Source organism: Erythranthe guttata, chromosome 1, assembly GCF_056151865.1.
Source record: "Erythranthe guttata isolate IM_541 chromosome 1, IM_541, whole genome shotgun sequence".
Classification (NCBI taxonomy): domain Eukaryota; kingdom Viridiplantae; phylum Streptophyta; class Magnoliopsida; order Lamiales; family Phrymaceae; genus Erythranthe; species Erythranthe guttata.
Window position 1 is genome coordinate 1,303,556 of NC_142533.1, and position 17,705 is coordinate 1,321,260.

The 17,705-nt window shown below is 38.5% G+C and overlaps 4 protein-coding genes across 6 annotated transcripts; 1 reads left to right on the plus strand and 3 right to left on the minus strand.

Moving 5' to 3' along the window:
* Positions 1 to 2,346: 2,346 nt before the first annotated feature.
* Positions 2,347 to 4,819, minus strand: PPD5 (PsbP domain protein (Mog1/PsbP/DUF1795-like photosystem II reaction center PsbP family protein)). Its single transcript, XM_013000413.2, has 11 exons — positions 4,660 to 4,819; positions 4,400 to 4,581; positions 4,099 to 4,207; positions 3,923 to 3,972; positions 3,736 to 3,803; positions 3,547 to 3,645; positions 3,342 to 3,401; positions 3,169 to 3,228; positions 3,026 to 3,080; positions 2,789 to 2,838; positions 2,347 to 2,615 (listed from the first exon to the last, which is right to left on the minus strand). Exons 1-11 carry the CDS (start codon positions 4,722 to 4,724, stop codon positions 2,517 to 2,519), a joined length of 897 nt encoding a protein of 298 aa, XP_012855867.2. The 5' UTR covers positions 4,725 to 4,819; the 3' UTR covers positions 2,347 to 2,516.
* A 107-nt stretch (positions 4,820 to 4,926) lies between these two features.
* On the plus strand, positions 4,927 to 10,252 carry LOC105975230 (uncharacterized). The gene is made up of 4 exons (XM_013000407.2): positions 4,927 to 7,884; positions 8,059 to 8,125; positions 8,468 to 8,633; positions 9,735 to 10,252. Exon 1 carries the CDS (start codon positions 5,517 to 5,519, stop codon positions 7,728 to 7,730), a length of 2,214 nt encoding a protein of 737 aa, XP_012855861.1. The 5' UTR covers positions 4,927 to 5,516; the 3' UTR covers positions 7,731 to 7,884; positions 8,059 to 8,125; positions 8,468 to 8,633; positions 9,735 to 10,252.
* On the minus strand, positions 8,412 to 9,957 carry LOC105975236 (expansin-like B1). The gene is made up of 5 exons (XM_013000415.2): positions 9,708 to 9,957; positions 9,454 to 9,560; positions 9,168 to 9,349; positions 8,890 to 9,022; positions 8,412 to 8,781 (listed from the first exon to the last, which is right to left on the minus strand). Exons 1-5 carry the CDS (start codon positions 9,955 to 9,957, stop codon positions 8,578 to 8,580), a joined length of 876 nt encoding a protein of 291 aa, XP_012855869.1. The 3' UTR covers positions 8,412 to 8,577.
* Positions 10,253 to 11,944: 1,692 nt separating the features above from the next.
* LOC105975229 (uncharacterized) lies at positions 11,945 to 17,534 on the minus strand. 3 transcript variants are annotated; one of them, XM_088815411.1, is made up of 6 exons: positions 17,285 to 17,442; positions 16,098 to 16,533; positions 14,354 to 15,984; positions 14,026 to 14,146; positions 13,123 to 13,182; positions 11,945 to 13,014 (listed from the first exon to the last, which is right to left on the minus strand). In XM_088815411.1, the coding sequence occupies exons 3-6, from the start codon at positions 15,895 to 15,897 to the stop codon at positions 12,157 to 12,159; spliced, it is 2,583 nt and encodes an 860-aa protein (XP_088671537.1). In that variant the 5' UTR covers positions 15,898 to 15,984; positions 16,098 to 16,533; positions 17,285 to 17,442; the 3' UTR covers positions 11,945 to 12,156. The 3 variants fall into 3 exon arrangements, 2 of the variants coding, with proteins under 2 accessions (XP_088671537.1, XP_012855859.2); XR_016030219.1 differs by having other exon boundaries at positions 13,123 to 13,499; positions 13,541 to 14,146; positions 14,354 to 16,533; positions 17,285 to 17,534; XM_013000405.2 differs by having other exon boundaries at positions 14,354 to 16,533; positions 17,285 to 17,534.
* Positions 17,535 to 17,705: the final 171 nt, after the last annotated feature.

Genomic DNA, 17,705 nt, shown 5'->3' on the forward strand with positions numbered 1-17,705 from the left:
CCATCTTACATGCCAAAGACACGAGACTCACTATATGTAGTAGCGACAACAACTATACAAAAAGTGAGGCCTGACTAGTAGTTTAGAAGTAGAGGATGAGAGTAAGATCATCTTCTCTTGTTTGTTTACCATTCCCTTTCCAGGATGTTGTGCTGTCAGAATCAATAGGAACTAGTCTATAAATTTCCATGTTTATCCCTTACTGAAGTAAGAGTTAGATGTCCACATTTCTCCCTTTGCATTTCAGTTTCTTTCCAACCAAATCCATTCCCACACGGTGCGATTTTAGTTGCTCTTATCGGGGATAAAAATGAATATAGAATATAAGCTTTCTTGAAATATATTCTCACCTTTTGATGAGTGATAGGAAAAGGAATGTTTGTATCTATTAATTGTTGGCTTCGCTATGTGGGTTGCTTAGCATTACAAGATGCTGATAAGATGGTGGTGTTAGGAAAAGAAATGATTGTATCTATTAATTGCTGGCTTCGCTATGTGGGTTGCTTAGCAAGATGCTGATAAGATGCTGGTGTTCCAGTGAAGTCTTCAGTTGCTGCACACATCTCATCTCAACCTGATATTCTATTTTGATGGTCAATTTCTCCCTAATTGTGATTGCAGGTCGGAGGAATTATTTTACCAATCATGCGTGCAAGCTCTCCTTCAAGCAAGAGCTTGCCCAATGAATGCACTAGCAATCAAGAAAAGAACTTGCCTTGCCATTACTAGCCTACTTGCATTCTGATATAAACACCACTAATTCTGACATTTTTTTTAATAATCAAACATGAAAAATACACCAAAAGTTGGAATTGTGAATTTTAAATATAGAAATCTAATTTTGGGATTTACTTGTATGATCTAAGCGTCTTATTTGTTTGTGAATTTTAAATATAGAATTAATGTATCGAAACCGCTCGTTTTAGAAACTCCATTGCCGTGAGTATCGTTAATGTTTATATGCGAATGCTATTTTTCATTTCGTTAATGTATCGTTAATGTTTAGATGCGAATGCTATTTTTCGTTAATGTATCGTTAATGTTTATATGCGAATGCTAAGTGGTGGTTTGTTCTTAAGAAGATAATATCACTATTTTTATTGCTTTAATGTCTTGTATTTGTTGAATGATTACAGTCCTTACTCCTATTTATACTAGGTCACCTCCTCAATGGACGGTGAAGATCTATTTGATCTAATGACTAGGAGTGTTTACTAGAATACTCCAAATAATTCCTACAAAAGATCTACAAATGGAGGGTTCTAGAAAGTTTTCTAGAATCCTCCAAGAACCTCTACCAATCTCGCCTACTCTATTTGGGCTAAGTTTTGGACTTCTTAATCTCTCAATCCAAGGGAAACTGGCAAAGGGTTGGGCCAAAACTGGGCGGGCCGTGACATCCTCCCCACCTAATGCGCAACGTCCTCGTTGTCTCGAAAACTGAAGACGATCTTGAAATTGCCATAAATCTTCCTTAGTCTACCACGTTGCCTCGAACTCAGGCAGTCCCTTCCATTTGATGAGATATTGGATACTTGGTGGAACACCCCTACGTCGCTTCACTCGTCTGCCGAGCACTTCCTCGATCTCCTTATTGTATGACTTAGTAATGATGGGTGGTGTTCGGTGTGACTCTACTCGGCTTGGGTCTTCCTATGCTCACATGTAAGCCCTTGTGAATCTTCAAAGAACTTGGAAGTTCTAGGCGATACAAGACTTTACCGACTTTGGCGATCACCGGGAATTGTCCTTCGTACCTCCGTACGAGGCCCTTGTGCATGCTCCGCAATGCCTTGAACTATTGGGGCAAGAGTTTCACCATCACTTGCGCTCTAATGTCGAATTCCTGTGGTCGTGCCGAGTACCCTTTCATGAACCGTCGATAGCAATTAATTAAACCAACGAAGAAATGTAACTCAGTTACCTTTGTCGGCGGTTCCCACTCGGTGATAGCCTTGATCTTCGCTTCATCCATTTGGAGTCGCTCATGTCCGATAATGTGTCCCAAGAATTGAACCTCCTCCTTGGCAAAGTCGCACTTCTCCTTCTTTACAAATAGCTCGTTCTCTCGAAGTACTTGAAAGACGGTGCGAAGGTGGTTGGCATGCTCCTCCATGATGTCGGTATAAACGAGTCGTCTAGATAGACCACCACCAACCAATCATAGAGAGAGAGAGCAGAATAGCAGCATCCTGCATTGTAGATACTGCTATTCTTCACGAGATCCTCTCTCTACAATGCAGGATACTGCTTTCTCCCCCCACCCCTCCCTCCCTCCCTCTCTCTCTCATAGGTTAATCCTTATGTTTTATCTGGAAAACTGTCTAACCTATTCATCAAAAAAGCTTGCAAACATTTTATATTTCCTGATTTAAAAAATAATAATAATAATAAATTGCTGAATTTTCTATGACTGCAGATAACATTACATGGCATTACAAAAGTAGCACTCTTCATTGATTACATTTCCACCGTCGAATAATAATAAATTGTGTCCAGATGTATGAAGAAAGAGTTCACCAAAACCTCCATGGGTCCTTGTATGGAGGAACATATTTTTCAGTAGGCGGGAGAAGTCGAAACGATGCAATGGTTTTTTCCAAGTATGGTCCCATCTGCGTACGACATTATTAAGCAAATTCAGTAATTACACGTGCAGAAAAAATAGAGTAGATTTTGTTTAATCGGCAATTTTTTTTGATTTTCTATTTTTTATTTTTGAATTCAATATAGAATTATAGTATCAGCTTGATTAAGAGCCTCTCATGTTCAAGAAACTTGCACTTACTTTTTCCCACTGCTTGCTTAGAGTCGAAGCATTCAGAGAGTACAAGTAACCTGTGGATGAAGAATTTTTTTGAGTAAGTTATCAGCAAAAATCGAAATAAACGAGAATGAAACGAAGCTCATTTAGCATTATATCAAAAGAAAAAATAAATCTCATTAGTATTAGCCAATAAAATGATAATAATAATTTTTATGCAAGAAGTTAAATGGCCACTAGTAGTATGTTTAACTGCCCTACCGTCACGCTCAGCAGTTGAAGAGACGAAATGTCGGTAAAGGTTTGATCCCTCAGCCTGTAATACAGTATGATTAATATAAATACTTCAGTTGAGATTCGTCTGCAATAACAAGCTAATAGATTAAATTAGGAAAAATACATACAGATTTTGTTGGCGACTTGCGAACCAAATATTCATAATACCAATACGACTCCCCATCAATCTAAACAAAAAATAGTACTATTATTAGACATGTAAGCAAACGTGTCCGCATTGGATACCGAGCACTAGTAATTGAAATATAAAAACCAAAAAAATAAAAAAACAGAACTCTACCGTAGAAGAATGTGCATCAATAACCGAACTTTCATCCATCCGCTGGCTAGAAGTTACCCGCTGTAGATAAAGGTTACAATATCAAAATGGTTCGATGAAAATTCAAAACTAAATAGTAAGATTCATAATTGTTAATAATACATAAGTGAACTCAAAACAGAGTTGACTCGAAATTTAGATGTAAAAGAAGAGAGGCGAAAAATACGAGAGCAGATTTGTCAGCTAAAACGGAATCAGCAACGTCTTTCGCAGTCCATGTACTTTTATCTTTAGATTTCAGAAACAGAGGATTTGGCGGACCAATCTGAATCAGAGAGTACAAATTATAAGTTTTTTTACATGGGAATTCGTGATATTATAGTAAAAAGTAAAAAGGTAGAAATGAATCAATTACCGTGACTGAAATTATGAGGTTATCGGTAAAATCAATCCTCTCAGACACAATTCGAAGGCGTGCATCAGCTGTTACAATAGTTGATAAATCGTTTTAGTACAAAAAAAAAATTCAATACGATTTCCACAGTTACCAAATAACCGAAGTTTATACGAAGATACGTAAAGATATCAATACATTGACTTACGGGACAACGGTGCAGCTGATGAGTAACGCTCCGATTTTCTAGATTCCACCCTTCAAATAGATTAAAAGAGTGAGGTTCCTACAATTTCACGTTGCAGAAAAGCAGCTCTAAAAGATGTCGAAATATCTTAGCTGGTAAATAATCAATCATCGAAACTGAGGGATGTTCTTGTTTACCATTTGAAGTCAAACTTTTCGGAAGGCAATTTTGTCGGATACAAATACGAGTAAGCGTTCACATCATCAACTAGTAAATCCATTTTCACCTCTTCGTCGGCACTAGAGCCTGTAAGCATCATCAATTCAGTAATCCAATTATCAAACAAAAATAAAACTAATCAATACCTATGATAAGCAAATCTTTACGCATAATCGTCACTAAAAAAATCCAGAATATTACAGTAAGAGTGCAAAGAATTCCACACACAAATTCCCCAAATCAGTAAGAGTGAGAGTAATTGATTCCTCAAAATTTTACCTAAAGTTGGGAAAATCAGAGAGATTGAAGAAGACAATCCAATTAACATTAAATCCCTCCTCACAATCCCATTTTGCCAAAAAGGTGTCGAAGAATCACCCAAACTCGCACTCGTTCTTCTCAATTTTCTACATGTACGAGGTTTCGTCTGCGTTAAAATGGATATTCTCTGGCCATTATTCCTGCAAACCCCAAAAAAAAATTAAAAAAAAATAACGATATTGTACTACATAGTTTAGAGAGAGAGAGAGAGAGAGTACCTGTAAATCGAAATATTAGGTAAGAGGGAATGGTGGGATTTAATGGAAGGAAGAGCTGCTGCCATTGGAGTTTGCCTCTTGCTATCTATTGTGTCAGCTCATCCACTGTGAAAGATAACTGAAAGATCGTACCTTTTATGAATTTGTGATAAAATGTGGGGGTTTTTGGTAAATAAAACTTATTTGGGGGCCACAATTAACAATTCGAAAAGCGGTTACGACGTCGTATGCTCACTCTTAAAACCCTGAACTAAAAAATGGAGCTTTACGACGTCGTATGGTGAAAGGGCTTTTCTTCCAACTAGGGTTTTATGGTAGGGTGTGGAGGGAAAACTGAAGAAAAAAGGCTGCTTTTTTCAGTAAGTTCAGTTATGGAGTGAAGTTTTGCGATCGCTATCTCTCAGTTTCAATGAGAATCAAAAATCAATTCAATTTGAAATAAAAATTGTTTGTGCATTGCTAATCTCATGCAATCTGAATAAACCCTAAAAAACCACTCGCCGTAACAGTTATAATCACTCTGTTACAACTAAAATCCCATCCGCCACGTTATCACAGGCAACCAACCACTCAGGCCGACAACAACCACCTCCGCGGCGGCGGCGATTTAACGAACCAAGAGTGCCGGCAGAAGAGCTTCTTCAACGGATTGCCCACAAGCCGAGGCGGCGGCGTTTCTCAATCAAATTGGGTTGCCGACAAAAGGGATTTCTGTGTCTAGGTTAGCAACCGGCATAGACGTGAAACCATTCGAACGAGCTTGATGTCTGTAAATTTGGTTCTAAAATATATATAGATGGGATATTATAGTGTTTTGTTATAAAAGGGCGATTCTGAAAAGATAATTCTTGCATGTAATGTATTCTTGCACCCACTATTTATCACCCCTGAGAAAAAGATTGTTTTCTCTCTCGCACTCAGTGACAGTTTCCACTTCTTGTTCCGCTGCCCAACATGCCGACTTTTCGTCAGACGATAATGCAGTACCGGAGTTGTGTACTTACAGTGAGCTGCGGCAGAGAATGCAGAATCATGCGACCTCAGGTAGCATTAAAAAAGCCCTTGAGACTTTGTATTTCATGAGGAATAATGTTTTGGGGAAGCCTACTGTTTACGACTACAATTCGATGATTAGGTGTTACTTCAAGTCGGAAAATGTGGCGATCGATGAGTTGTTTGAGGTTTATAATCGGATGAAAAGATTCGGCCCAACCCCAAATTTGTTGACTTATATGACACTCTTGAATGGGACACTTTCCGTTGGTCGGTTTAAGGATGCGATTTGGATTACAGATGAAATGATGAAGAACGAGTTTTTGCCTTCCTATTCGATTCTGTCGAAATTGTTCAAGAAGGTTTTGAAAGCAGGAAGTGTAGTGGATGCCGCTGATGTGTTTGATATTATGCTGAGTTCTAACTTCACTCCGAGTCAATGTGATGTAAGCACCTTGATCCAAGGTCTTTGTAAAGTTGGGATGGTTCAAAAGGCGTACTCTGTTTTTGCAGCACTTTCAGGGAGGGGATTCTTTTGCACAGGGTGTATTTACAATCCGATACTATGGGCGTTATGTAAGTCGGAGCAGATTTATGCTGCATTGGCATTTTTCGGTTTGTTAGAAAAGATGGGTTTTGTGCGCTCTGCTTACTCATATACTGCTTTGTTATACGGTTTTAGTAAGGAAAGGCTATGGGTCGAGGCTTTTCGTTGTTTAGGTGAGATGGAAAAAGTTGGTTGTAAGCCTAGTCGGATTGCTTATACTATATATGTTAAGGCTCTTTGCGATTACGGGAATGTTGATGAGGCTCTAAGCCATTTGGGAAAGATGGAAGAGAAAGGATGCGATCCTGACTTAGTTACGTATAATATTTTTCTCCGTGCACTTTCTATTCATGGTAGGATACAAGAGGCATGTGATCTTGTTAAAGTTATCTATCAAAAGGGGCTATTGCCCGATATGTACACTTATGCCGCATTGGCTGGAGGCATGTTGAAAGGGGGCAATTTGGAGAGTTCCAATGAGCTATTGCTCGATTTTATTTCGAGGGGCCGCTCTCTAGATGATGTCGTTTACAACATATATTTGCATTCGAAATGCTGCAGTGGTAATTCCAGTGAAGCTTTGTCCTTGATGCAGAGTATGCTGGAGCAAGATTTTAGTCCTACTACTGTATCGTATAGCACTATTCTTAGTGGTAATTGCAGTGGAAATTTGTCCGTGATGCAGAGTATGATGAAGCATGGTTTTAGACCTACTAGTGTATCGTATAACATGGTTCTTAAAGGACTGTGCAAAGAGAAAAACATGGATGCAGCACTAGAGTTATTGAACATTGCCAGGTGGCCTTACATCGGGCCTGATTTGGTTTCCTTCAATACGATTCTTTCGGCTGCGTGTGAACTTGGAGATTGGTCCGTTATTGGGCAGATTTGGGGGCGGATGAAGGAATATGAAGGAACTAAATTCGATATTGTGAGTTTCACTTGTCTAATTCAGTATTTTTCAACAATCGGGAAATTCCCGGGTTGCTTGAAGCTTTTGGAATCCATGATGAATAGTGGTCTTCAACCTAATACAATCACTTTAAACTCCTTCCTTGCTGGCATCTGCAAGTATCGACAACTTGCAAATGCGCTGGAAATTTTCAAGTATTTCAAAAGTATCAGGGTTCCACCTAATACAACCACGTACAATATTCTAATCCGTGCTTCCATAACGAAAGGCAAAGATTCGCTTGTATATGAGCTCTCTAAGGATATGTATAACCACAAACTTAAGCCAGATATCGGCACCCACGGTTGCTCCATTTATAGCCTTTGTAAAGAAGGCAATATATTGGGTGCCCTTGACTATCGAGACCAAATGCGAAAAGACGGGATTTCTCCTGATATTTATATTTATAACACGATAATGAACGCGATGTTCAAGAGAGGAATGGTTTCGAAAGTCAAGTTTCTGTTTAAAGACATGGAGAATAATGGATGCGAGCCCAATGAAGGTACTTTGCTCATATTTAGTGAAGCGAAGATAAATAGTTCGATGAAATGTTTTCCTAGAGATGTACAAAAATAGAGTTTATCATCCATGATAGCTTGTTATATAGATAGAGAATGCACAATGATTTGATGAAGTTGTACCCGATGACATTTCTCTTCATCATGAAGATTGAAGCCTCCAGATGCGCCTCGTTTTGGTTGAAACTGCCAGTTAGTGCAGACCGCAACAGGTAATAAATCGTCTTTTGCTGCTATTTTTGTTTTTTCCATTGTTTAGGTGTTGTTTTCTAATTTTTTGATATGCCACAGACCTGATGAGTCTGTGAATTGGATTTAATTGCGTGTACACGCATTGAGTTTATGCTCGCATTATAACTCGTGTGGTTCTGTTTGTGTGCTTGCAGGAAATTTTCTTACAAAGTTGGCAGTTAGTTGGATTGTTTGCTGAAATATCTTCAAAAGCTTCTTGAGGTATCTAAGATCGTAACGGTGTATTCTTTTAATTCGCAACATCTTGCCCGTTTAGTCCTCTATAGAAACAAAGTTATATATGCAAATTATTGTGTAAAAACTTGTAGGAAGTCTTGGAGTTATTGTGTAGCAAATTTCATCACTCAAATTGATTGTATACAGAGTTATATATGCAAATTCTAACATTGATGGGTTAGTTTTTGGCTTTTTGGCAAAGCGGTGTATAGAACCGATGAGTACACCACGTGTTTTCATTTTCAAACATTGTATGTCGTAAAATGGAATCCAAATTGAAGCGATTCACCTTTTTCTACTCATTCATAAACTGATTAAAATCTACAGGATTTGTTAACAACTTATTACTGAATCCTAGCTCTGAAAAACAACAATAAAGATCAATTGAAAAGATCGAGATGAACAGACAACAACATGGGGGGGTGTTCTTGCATCAATCAGGCGGTCACTTGTACTCCTGAGTCGTACGTTTCTCCGGGTTTCCATTTTTCAGGTATGTCGTTGACTGGAACTACCCATGTCTCGTCTCCATTTTCGTCACTAAATAGCATCCTTAATGAGAGCGGCCCACTCGGCGGTGAGGTAGTCGTCCATACTGCTCCATAACTCCGATCCATTAGTTTGCAGACGTAACTCTGTGTCTGCATATTTAAAAACTAAGTTAGATTTTTTTTTTTTTTTTTTTTTTTGCTTAGACCATCTGGTAACGTGTGCTTATTCTTTGAGTATTAAAAGATTCTCAAAGATACCTCACATAGTTGAACAGCAGTTATATCCTTTGTGCCTTGTTGATACTGAATTACAAAGGCCAGATAATGAGGGTAATTACTGTTTTCATCTATCTTTATCGTAATATTTTTGCTCGGATAGCTGCACGGAACCCTGTATAATAAACGAATATGTTATTATTTGTGAAATAATCAAGTGCTATAGCCTATAAGATATGCGCATGCGAACCGATTTTTTTTTTTTTTATAGAGTTTGTTAGGTAGGACAAGAAATTTACTATATTTTAGATATACTTTACCTTCTGTATTCGATATCTACTACGCCAAATGCTAATAGAGATGCAGCTGCGTCTTCATTCTGAGCCATCCGACGAAAAGCTCGTCTGCTCAGAATGAAGTCCGTGTTACCACTTGAACCATGGTCAGTTATAACTGTAGTTACTCCTTTATCTGAACAGTAGTTAGTGTTGGTACACCTTACCTGGATATATAACAAAGCAAGCATGGTTTCGGATAAATCACTATCGTGTTAGATAAATTAATAAATACGATTTATTTATTTTCCTCTAGATAATATTTATTTACCTGGTAGCAAGCACCGCATCCTACTCCATCTCGATATAGATCTGATGCAGCGGATACATCTCCGCCGTTAATTGTTGCCCCAAACGTACCATAGCCACACGATCCAGCTGCATATATTTACGCAAATATTATCAGAAAAAAGAAACTCTAGAAAAATATTTATTAATCGATTAACGGGCATTCTTCATATCTTTTTAACATGTGACATATCTTGTGTCTATTTATGTCAACTATTATTCATATATATATCTCACTTTCTGTTCCATTAACATCGGAATTAGGGTAATGAGCAGCTCTCGAATGGATGAAACAATCGATGCACGTATCAGCGCTTGTGAGACTTCCAAAGAGGAGAAAAGTTGCTACGAAAGTATCGAGGAAAAATCGGAGACGAGTCATTTTACGAAAGAAGATGAGTTTGTATGCATGAACTGGCTTGTACGTTCCTGTATTTATAGCGGGAAAAAAAAAACGGGAATTGGATAAGACTTCGGACTTTGACATTTGACAGATGCATGCATGAAGGAAAAGAATCGTGCTACAGTCTTTATCTCCTCGAGTTTGAAGACTTGTTTCGGAATGTCGAAATCGTTGACCGTATTCACAAATAATCTTTTTTTTCTTTTATTAAGATAGCCAAGTTAGACTGAATGCAGAGATTCTGACGAAATTTTCCCAAGTGTTTGAACATTTTGGAATGCAAGAATTTTCTGCTGTAATCATTACAAATTAAGTCCAAAGAGATTTGCATTAAGAAGCATTATTTGAGTCTATCTGATGAAAGCCGATTAATCGATAATTACCCCGATTTGTCCTGTTAAATAAGCATTTAAATAAGTATTTGGGTAAATTACACTTTGTGCAATTTGAATAATGCTTAATACAAACATTTGAATTACATTCCAAATAAAAAGTTAGGTGTTTTAGCACTAGCAGAAAATGCAGGCACCTTTTTATTCAATGGAAAATAACAGAAACATAAAGATTACTGTTGAAAATGGTATTATTCAAAAATTGGGGGCTCAATATGCAAAAATGGGAGCATGCCTAAACAATAGACAGGCCCATCTTAAATCAGCCATGACATGGAATCCATTTTTTTTTTTTTTTTTGGATATTAACAAATTAATCTTAATCTTTTGCAATCATTTCTTTTAATTAGTTAAACATTTTAAAATAGCTGAGAGCATATATGAAGGACCACTTATATATATATAAAAATAAAAAAATAAATTCCTTTCTTTTTCTCTCTTTTTTGGACATATATTTAGTTTTCTAGCCGAAAATGAGAATAAAAATAAACATATTTAGCCGACGAGCATCGAGTTTCTGCTCGCAGTATAATTCACGTGGTTCTGTTTGCGTACATGCAGGATATTTTGTTACAAAGTTGGCAGTCAGTTGGATTGTTTGCTGAAATATCTTGAAAAAATTGTTTGCGTTTCCACATTTTTTTAAGTAATTGAGTTGATATTAAGGAAACCAAACATCAAACGCTATTAAATAATGGGGAGGTGAAAAAATTCAAAATCTAATGAACTTTGGTCCAACGAAAGCGGTTGATCTTCTTCTTCGACAAAAGCGGTTCTTCAATATCATTCGTTTTGTCGTCTCTTCTCACAACTTCTTCTTCTTGTTCAACTTGTGTTGCACCGAGTTTCATCTGCAATGCAGCAGATTCTTCCTCCTGTATTTCAATATCAAACAAGGGTACCTTATCCCATCTTCTTTTCCTCCCAAACAGGTTCTTCGAGTTTGAGGAAAACGACTCGCACGCATTCAGTAAACAAAGAACCTACTATTTTCTTTCCGGTAAATTTGCCGTCCATTAGGACACGAATCTCCAATCCAAATCCCACGCCGAGTAAGCCTCGCCTGGAAAATCGAACTGAGTACGAGGTTCTTGGTCGTGCTCGGAGGCACATCTTCCAGTGGTATATAACATATCTTCTGTCTCTACTTCCGCCGTCCACATATTCGAACCCTATCCTCGTATCTGTTAGGTTTACCAATTCCGTCATGAACATATCCGAAAACGACATATCCAACATCTCCAACATCTTATTCTTCAACTTAATTACGTATATAATAAATAAATTTTCTGGGAATTCAAATCAGCCACACAATTTGCTGATGCTTTTAGCTCAGAAATGCACACTTACTATATATATACACTAGTGGAGTTGTGGTTCAATCAGGATCAAACACTTTATTATACGAGTTTTAGTAAATATGTGACACTTCAATTAAAAATTTAAAACCTAATATATATATATATATATATATATATATATATATATCTTACTGTTGTGTCAGAATCCCATGTGACAACATCTGCAATTCAAGACTCAGAAATTAGAAATGATCAATCTTTATATTCATCCAACCATGCAAACAATGTGCCATAAATAAAATGTTTTTAACCAATCTTGATGGTATTTATTTAGAGAGATTCGACAGAGAAGAAACAAACAGAAATGATAAATTAGACTGTAAACCAAAACCATCTGATATCTTTCTCATATCACACGAAATCTAAAAAGCGATTGTAAATAACAGAAAACAAAGAGAGATGTAGTCGAAAAACTAAAAAAGAAAACTAGGGCTAAGGCACTACAACGCTAATCAAGACACAGGGGCCGAAAGATTAAAGGAACAAAACTTATTTACAAAGGGTTTTTCACTTTCCGGCTATCCTAACTATTACTGCCTCCATCTCCCGCCATTAACGGGACCCGGTGGCTGCACCCATCTACCACCAGGGGGTGGTGGTGGTTGTTGTTGGGTGGCCATAGGAGGCATAAGTTGATTACTAGGAACTAGCGGCACCGGCGGCCGGTGGCCATGAACCGCCGGAAAGTGCTGGTGGTGCGGCGGTTGTGGGGCCTGTGGCCGCCACTCGGGAATATCATCATCGTCGTCGTCATTCCAAGCTTTAATACCAAGACTCTTGTTATCTACAACAGTCCTACTCGGGGGTGGTGCACTAGACCCACTCTGCCCGTATTTCTTAATAAGCTCTCTCACTTGATCCACTGGGCGTTGAGTCATCTTCACACCTTGGTGCAAATTGTGGGGTGGAATAATAGGCATAGCAGCCGTGTTCATATTGCCGGAAAAGTTGAACTCCGGCAGGTCATCATCCTCCCTGGCGGCGGCAGCGGCGGCAGGGCCGAACCCAGGTGGGATATCGTCGTCTTCTTCCGTTTGTGGCTGAGACTTGCTTAATACATGAGGGGAACTCCTATTCGCGGTGTTGGAATTAAAACTCGGCGAATCTTGAACCCTTTTAGGAGTGGCGAAAGGTTGCTTTTTGGAGGTGTGTTTGTGGTGCGAGGATGAATTAGGTGAGATTGTGTTGCTTACATGAGCTCTTCTCCATACAACTACGCCGATTAGTCCGTTTTCGGTGGAGTTTTTGGCCTCGGAATGTTCCTTCTTGGGCATGTACTTGTTCAGCATATCGGATATTCTTGAAGTTGGAGGGCACAGATAGAGTTCAACTGCTGGTACTGGCTCGGCATATCCCAATCTCTCGTCTGCTACAAACGAGTCGATAGCCTGTGCATAAAGAAGATAGTTGAGCGCATTACTCTCGATTTCTTTTTTTGAAGGATCGAATGAAAATAATAAAGATGGAAATAATGGGATTACTAATATTATTATTACCTCAGAAAGACTGGAACGCTGTTCCTCTGATGATTTGTCCTTTGAAACAAACTGCAGAACCTGCAAATAAAACAAGTTCTTTTGGTTAGAATATAAATAGCATAATTGCATTTTAGATTGACAGAAAAAAAATAGTAGGCAAGTACGAGGTAATTGTTTAACGTTAATCAATCAATATATATACTACTGTCACGTTTGTCACGTTGAATTGGTTGTAAAAACATGTTTGACGCTTACTGGACAGATTTTAATTGCCAACTCAGCTGAATAAAATTACAATTTTCCAGGAATAAATTACATTTCAATGGTCATCATCTGATTGACTTAATATTAACAAAAATGCCATCAGCTTTGCCTCAGAACAAATTTCTCCCCTGCTATATTTCAAGTACAGAAACAGCAAAGCTCAACATCCAACCACCACAACTGAACACCACCATTACAAGCTGTGACGATTGCACACAATATTTCACATCAATCAAATTCTGATACTATTAGAATAATATAATGTATTATTTCTTATAAAGTTGACTGTTGTCACATTTGTAAACCACTGGTAATTATTATTGTATCGGATGCTTGGGTTCTTGGGTTCGGATATATTGCCTGTTTCTTACTTGTCACAAATATCTCGACACCGATATTTCTGAGTAATTTAGAAATGCAATTGCCATGGCAAAAACATTCATCCACGATAATCAACCTTTCCGTATATTTTCTATCAGCACTGCTGTTGTACATCCACACTACTAATAATAATAATAATAATACTAGATAAATACTAATCCCGTTAATCATAAGCCGTGGGAGGCTGCGCTGCCTTCTTTGCACGCAAAAAGCTGAAGGCCAACAAAAGAGGACGCAAAAGTTAGTTACAAGGAAAAAGAGAGGGCCTTTATATACCATGACTGCACGAGTTCGGGACATGGGGAGTTCTTGGAGGAATTTCTCGAAAGCATCAAGTCTAACTCTGCCCTTGATCTCGAGAGAGTTGGGCCACTCCTTCGTCGATGTTTTCTCTCCACTGTTAACAGAAATTAGCAGCATCAGACAAGAGCAACTGAATAATCTCGAAAAAATCTTACAGATCGTGTGAAGGAAAACAAGTGAATGTGGGTAAGCAAAATATGATTAACTACTACCCAAATGTATAAATGTTATAAACAATAAAATAGATTCATTCCAAGTTATTTCGGTCAATCAATCGTATAATATGAAATGCCAGACAAACCTTTGAAATATACCACCAACATGGACTGAGGATGATACATGCAGCTGAAGAGTGCCGCCCCAGACATAATCAACCTTCGATACAGTAATAGGAAGAACTTTCTCCTTTGCAGTATCCCCACTCGATTTTTTCGCCACGTCATGTTTCTTGACAACACCAACCTTTTTGGAGGCAGCATCTTTCGGCGAGTCCGAAGCTCGACGAGAAGCTCGAGAGTTGCTAACAGGTTTTGGGCTTTCGCCGTGTGATATGGGTGTCTTTTGCACTGCATCTACTGATAGATCCTCAAACGGAGGTTCATTGTTAAGGGACTCCATGAACTCATCCAATGAGACAATTGGAGGCAAAAATTCTGCATCCTTTAGCTCATCAACCATTATTCCTTGCATTAGATCAGTTCCGTCGGTTGGAATAATCAGGCTACCAGAAAATTCCTGATCCTCAGAACTGCCCTCTTGACCAGCAATTTTTTCTTTATCTTTGAGACTTCCCTCAGAAGGAGAACGAGGCTGAGTCTCCTTTTTGGGTGGAGGTCGCGTTAACATAGTTGTGCCACCAGAAATCTCTGCAGCAATGCCATCATCGTGCTCGACTTCTACTTGAAATTCCCCCTTGTGTGTTTTCCTAACTAAACGCCTTATATCTACTTCAGTATCAGGCAAAACCACCATTTTTCCCAACTCTTCTGCTTTGGCCATACGCCACTCAGATAACTCCTTAGAAGCAAGTTCTTCAGCTGACATTGAGCACAACCTTTGAGGTGATATTTCACCAGACATGACTCTTTCTCTCAGCTCCGGATTGCTACGATCTTTAAGGTTGAACAATAGGGATCTACCCTTCTCTCTGTACTTTTTGTTCACCTCTCCAAACAGTACAAAAAGCTCAGATTCGATTACGAAAGCCAAATCTTCTGGTCTCAGAGCTGCAACCTGACCTCCTTGCCCCTGAACTTCCTCTGACACAGAGTTGGGCTTTTCGGCATTTTCAACTTCCTTACTCTCCCCCATCTGTGCATCAAGATCAAATGCCCAAGAAAGACCATTTCCCTGCAAAAGATCGTCTTTACCATAGAAATTATTGACAAAAGGAACATCCTCGTCAGGCAAAATGGAACCATACTGGAAACCCTGGAATGCCTGTCCGCCACTGCCACTGCTTACACTAGGAGCCAGCTCAGAAGAGAAGACCTGACCATCATTCGTTTTGCTAAGTTCAGTTGATTCTTTTGAAGGAAGCACCTTCTCAAAATCAGAACCAGTAACCTGACCGCCCACAGTCAAATTGGCTTCAGAAGCTGAGGAATCCATAGGCTGATGACTGATAGATGCATCGCTCTGGTTTTTCTCAACATTTGCAACAGTGTCTTGGTTTGGTAATGCCAACACTAATGCAGCAGCTAGAGACTCCCTCATTTTGGACCTTACGGCTTCCAATGACTCTGCACGAACCTTGGATGCTGATCCAATTTGAACTGTTTGTTTCTTTGCAGGCTGGCCCCGCTGTAAGCTAGATTTCCCAGAGAGAGAGTCGTTTCTCACCATTTTCTTGTTCTGCAAAGATTGAGCAGCCGAACCTGTAGAAGACAACTTGGACTGATCTGGTGCAATTTTTCTTTGAGGTGCCGATGGCTGCATAAATCCAACAGAATTAACATCAGGCCCCGTGTGTGCTAGCCGCTTGTTTGGCAACAGTGACTGCTGAAAATTAGAATTGTGTAACAGAGGCCCCATCTCAGCCTTACGTTTCATTGAAAATGATGCATTTTCTTCAGACATATTGTTTGGCAAACTTGAATCTACATGCCCTAGCTGGTTCGACATCCAGATTGGGCTCGATCCCATTCTACCGCCTAAAGATTCATCGTAACCCACTCTGCTGTTTGGTACCGTTAAGGCAGTGAACCCAGGATTGACCGATATTGGTTCTAGCACACGATTTCTCTCTGTAGAAACATAAAAATGATGTGGTTCAGGATTGGTCGACACCTGCCCCGCCATTTTCACATGCATCTGTGATACTGGCAAGTCCAGAGGATGAGAACCATGCTCCATCCAACCCACGCTAGCTGAGCTCAGGAACTAAGAAACAAGATTGTTGGATATGATACACCAACAATATAGAACACATGCAGAAATTACGGCGTTCGATAGTAAATTCTGCTATCCTCCAAGAGTTACCTGCACGGTGATGATACAGACAAAATGCTCACAAAAGTTAACATGTAGATAAGCAAATTTTAGATATTATTCACACCATAGATGCTAAGGCTAAAGTGAATCAAGTTTTTATGTTATGTTCAAATTACTAATAAAGATAACAAGCATCCAGTTAAAAATTATACAATATTGTGAAAAGATCCAAGAAAAGTTTGGAGGTAAAAATTTACATGAAAATGTTCGAATAAAAATTTTCAACTGCCAAACTGACCAATTTTCTGATTTACACAGACAGCAAAGCAAGGTGTGAAAAGACCCAAATTCAATTATAATTCAAGCTCAATTTTACAAAAACAAAAAGCAGAACATATTAGCAATTCAATTGACAAGGGAAAAAAAAAAAGGACAAGATGGTACTTCAGCCTGGAGACAACAAGACAACAGGCTGTATCAATAAATCGAATACCTATTAACCCTAATTCATATTCACACGCGACTAAAATCGACTCAGAAACTTCAATTAGGTTTTTTTCTCTTGGAAATGCTTTAAACACCCGTGAGAAATTTTATTTCGTCGAAATTCAAGATTCAATTTTTTGAAACCCTTAAAAAAAACGGAGCAACAAATCCAAAAGGAGGAAGAGGCTATAAATTTCTGATTAATGAATCGAAAACGTCGATCCAGTATACATGGAGACCAAAAAAATGCATAAATATATACACACACACATATATAAATGAATACATGACAGACAGAATAAAAGATTTTTACCAGCTGGAGGCAGAAAAATATTAATCTCGGAGTGAAGAAGGCGGAGAAGCAGAGCGAATACGTCAATCTCTGTAGAGAGAGAGAAAGAGAGAGAGAGAGGAGCGAGAAACCCTAGAAAGGTGAGTGTGTGTTGTGTGAGAAATAGTTTGGCAATTCTTATCGTGACTGGTGGGTAAGCGCTTCTTTAAAGTCGCACTTTGCCTTGTGTAGTGACACGTCATCCATCTGAGCTGGTCTACTGCTGTTGCGACGATTTTATTTATTTTATTTTATTTTATTTTTATTAGTATTATTTGTTTCCTTGTTGTTGTGGTAATTTCGGAAATATCAATATAAGAAATTACTATCGTTTGTTGTTTTAATTTTAATTTTAATTTTAATTTGATTTAAAATTTAATTTTAATTTTAAATAGTAGAAATT

Excerpts from the sequence above, each read along its gene's own strand:
- PPD5 (XM_013000413.2), bottom strand. The coding sequence starts at position 4,724 with ATGGCAGCAGCTCTTCCTTCCATTAAATCCCACCATTCCCTCTTACCT. Across the intron at positions 4,582-4,659 it reads CCTAATATTTCGATTTACAG|GAATAATGGCCAGAGAATAT; the intron begins GTACTCTCTCTC and ends TGGGGTTTGCAG. Across the intron at positions 2,616-2,788 it reads TAAGCAAGCAGTGGGAAAAA|ATGGGACCATACTTGGAAAA; the intron begins GTAAGTGCAAGT and ends TGTCGTACGCAG.
- LOC105975230 (XM_013000407.2), top strand. The coding sequence starts at position 5,517 with ATGTATTCTTGCACCCACTATTTATCACCCCTGAGAAAAAGATTGTTT.
- LOC105975236 (XM_013000415.2), bottom strand. The coding sequence starts at position 9,957 with ATGTCAAAGTCCGAAGTCTTATCCAATTCCCGTTTTTTTTTTCCCGCT. Across the intron at positions 9,350-9,453 it reads GATGCGGTGCTTGCTACCAG|GTAAGGTGTACCAACACTAA; the intron begins GTAAATAAATAT and ends TTATATATCCAG. Across the intron at positions 8,782-8,889 it reads CTGCTGTTCAACTATGTGAG|ACACAGAGTTACGTCTGCAA; the intron begins GTATCTTTGAGA and ends TTAAATATGCAG.
- LOC105975229 (XM_013000405.2), bottom strand. The coding sequence starts at position 16,407 with ATGGAGCATGGTTCTCATCCTCTGGACTTGCCAGTATCACAGATGCAT. Across the intron at positions 14,147-14,353 it reads GTTGGTGGTATATTTCAAAG|TGGAGAGAAAACATCGACGA; the intron begins GTTTGTCTGGCA and ends TTCTGTTAACAG. Across the intron at positions 13,183-14,025 it reads CCCGAACTCGTGCAGTCATG|GTTCTGCAGTTTGTTTCAAA; the intron begins GTATATAAAGGC and ends TTTTATTTGCAG.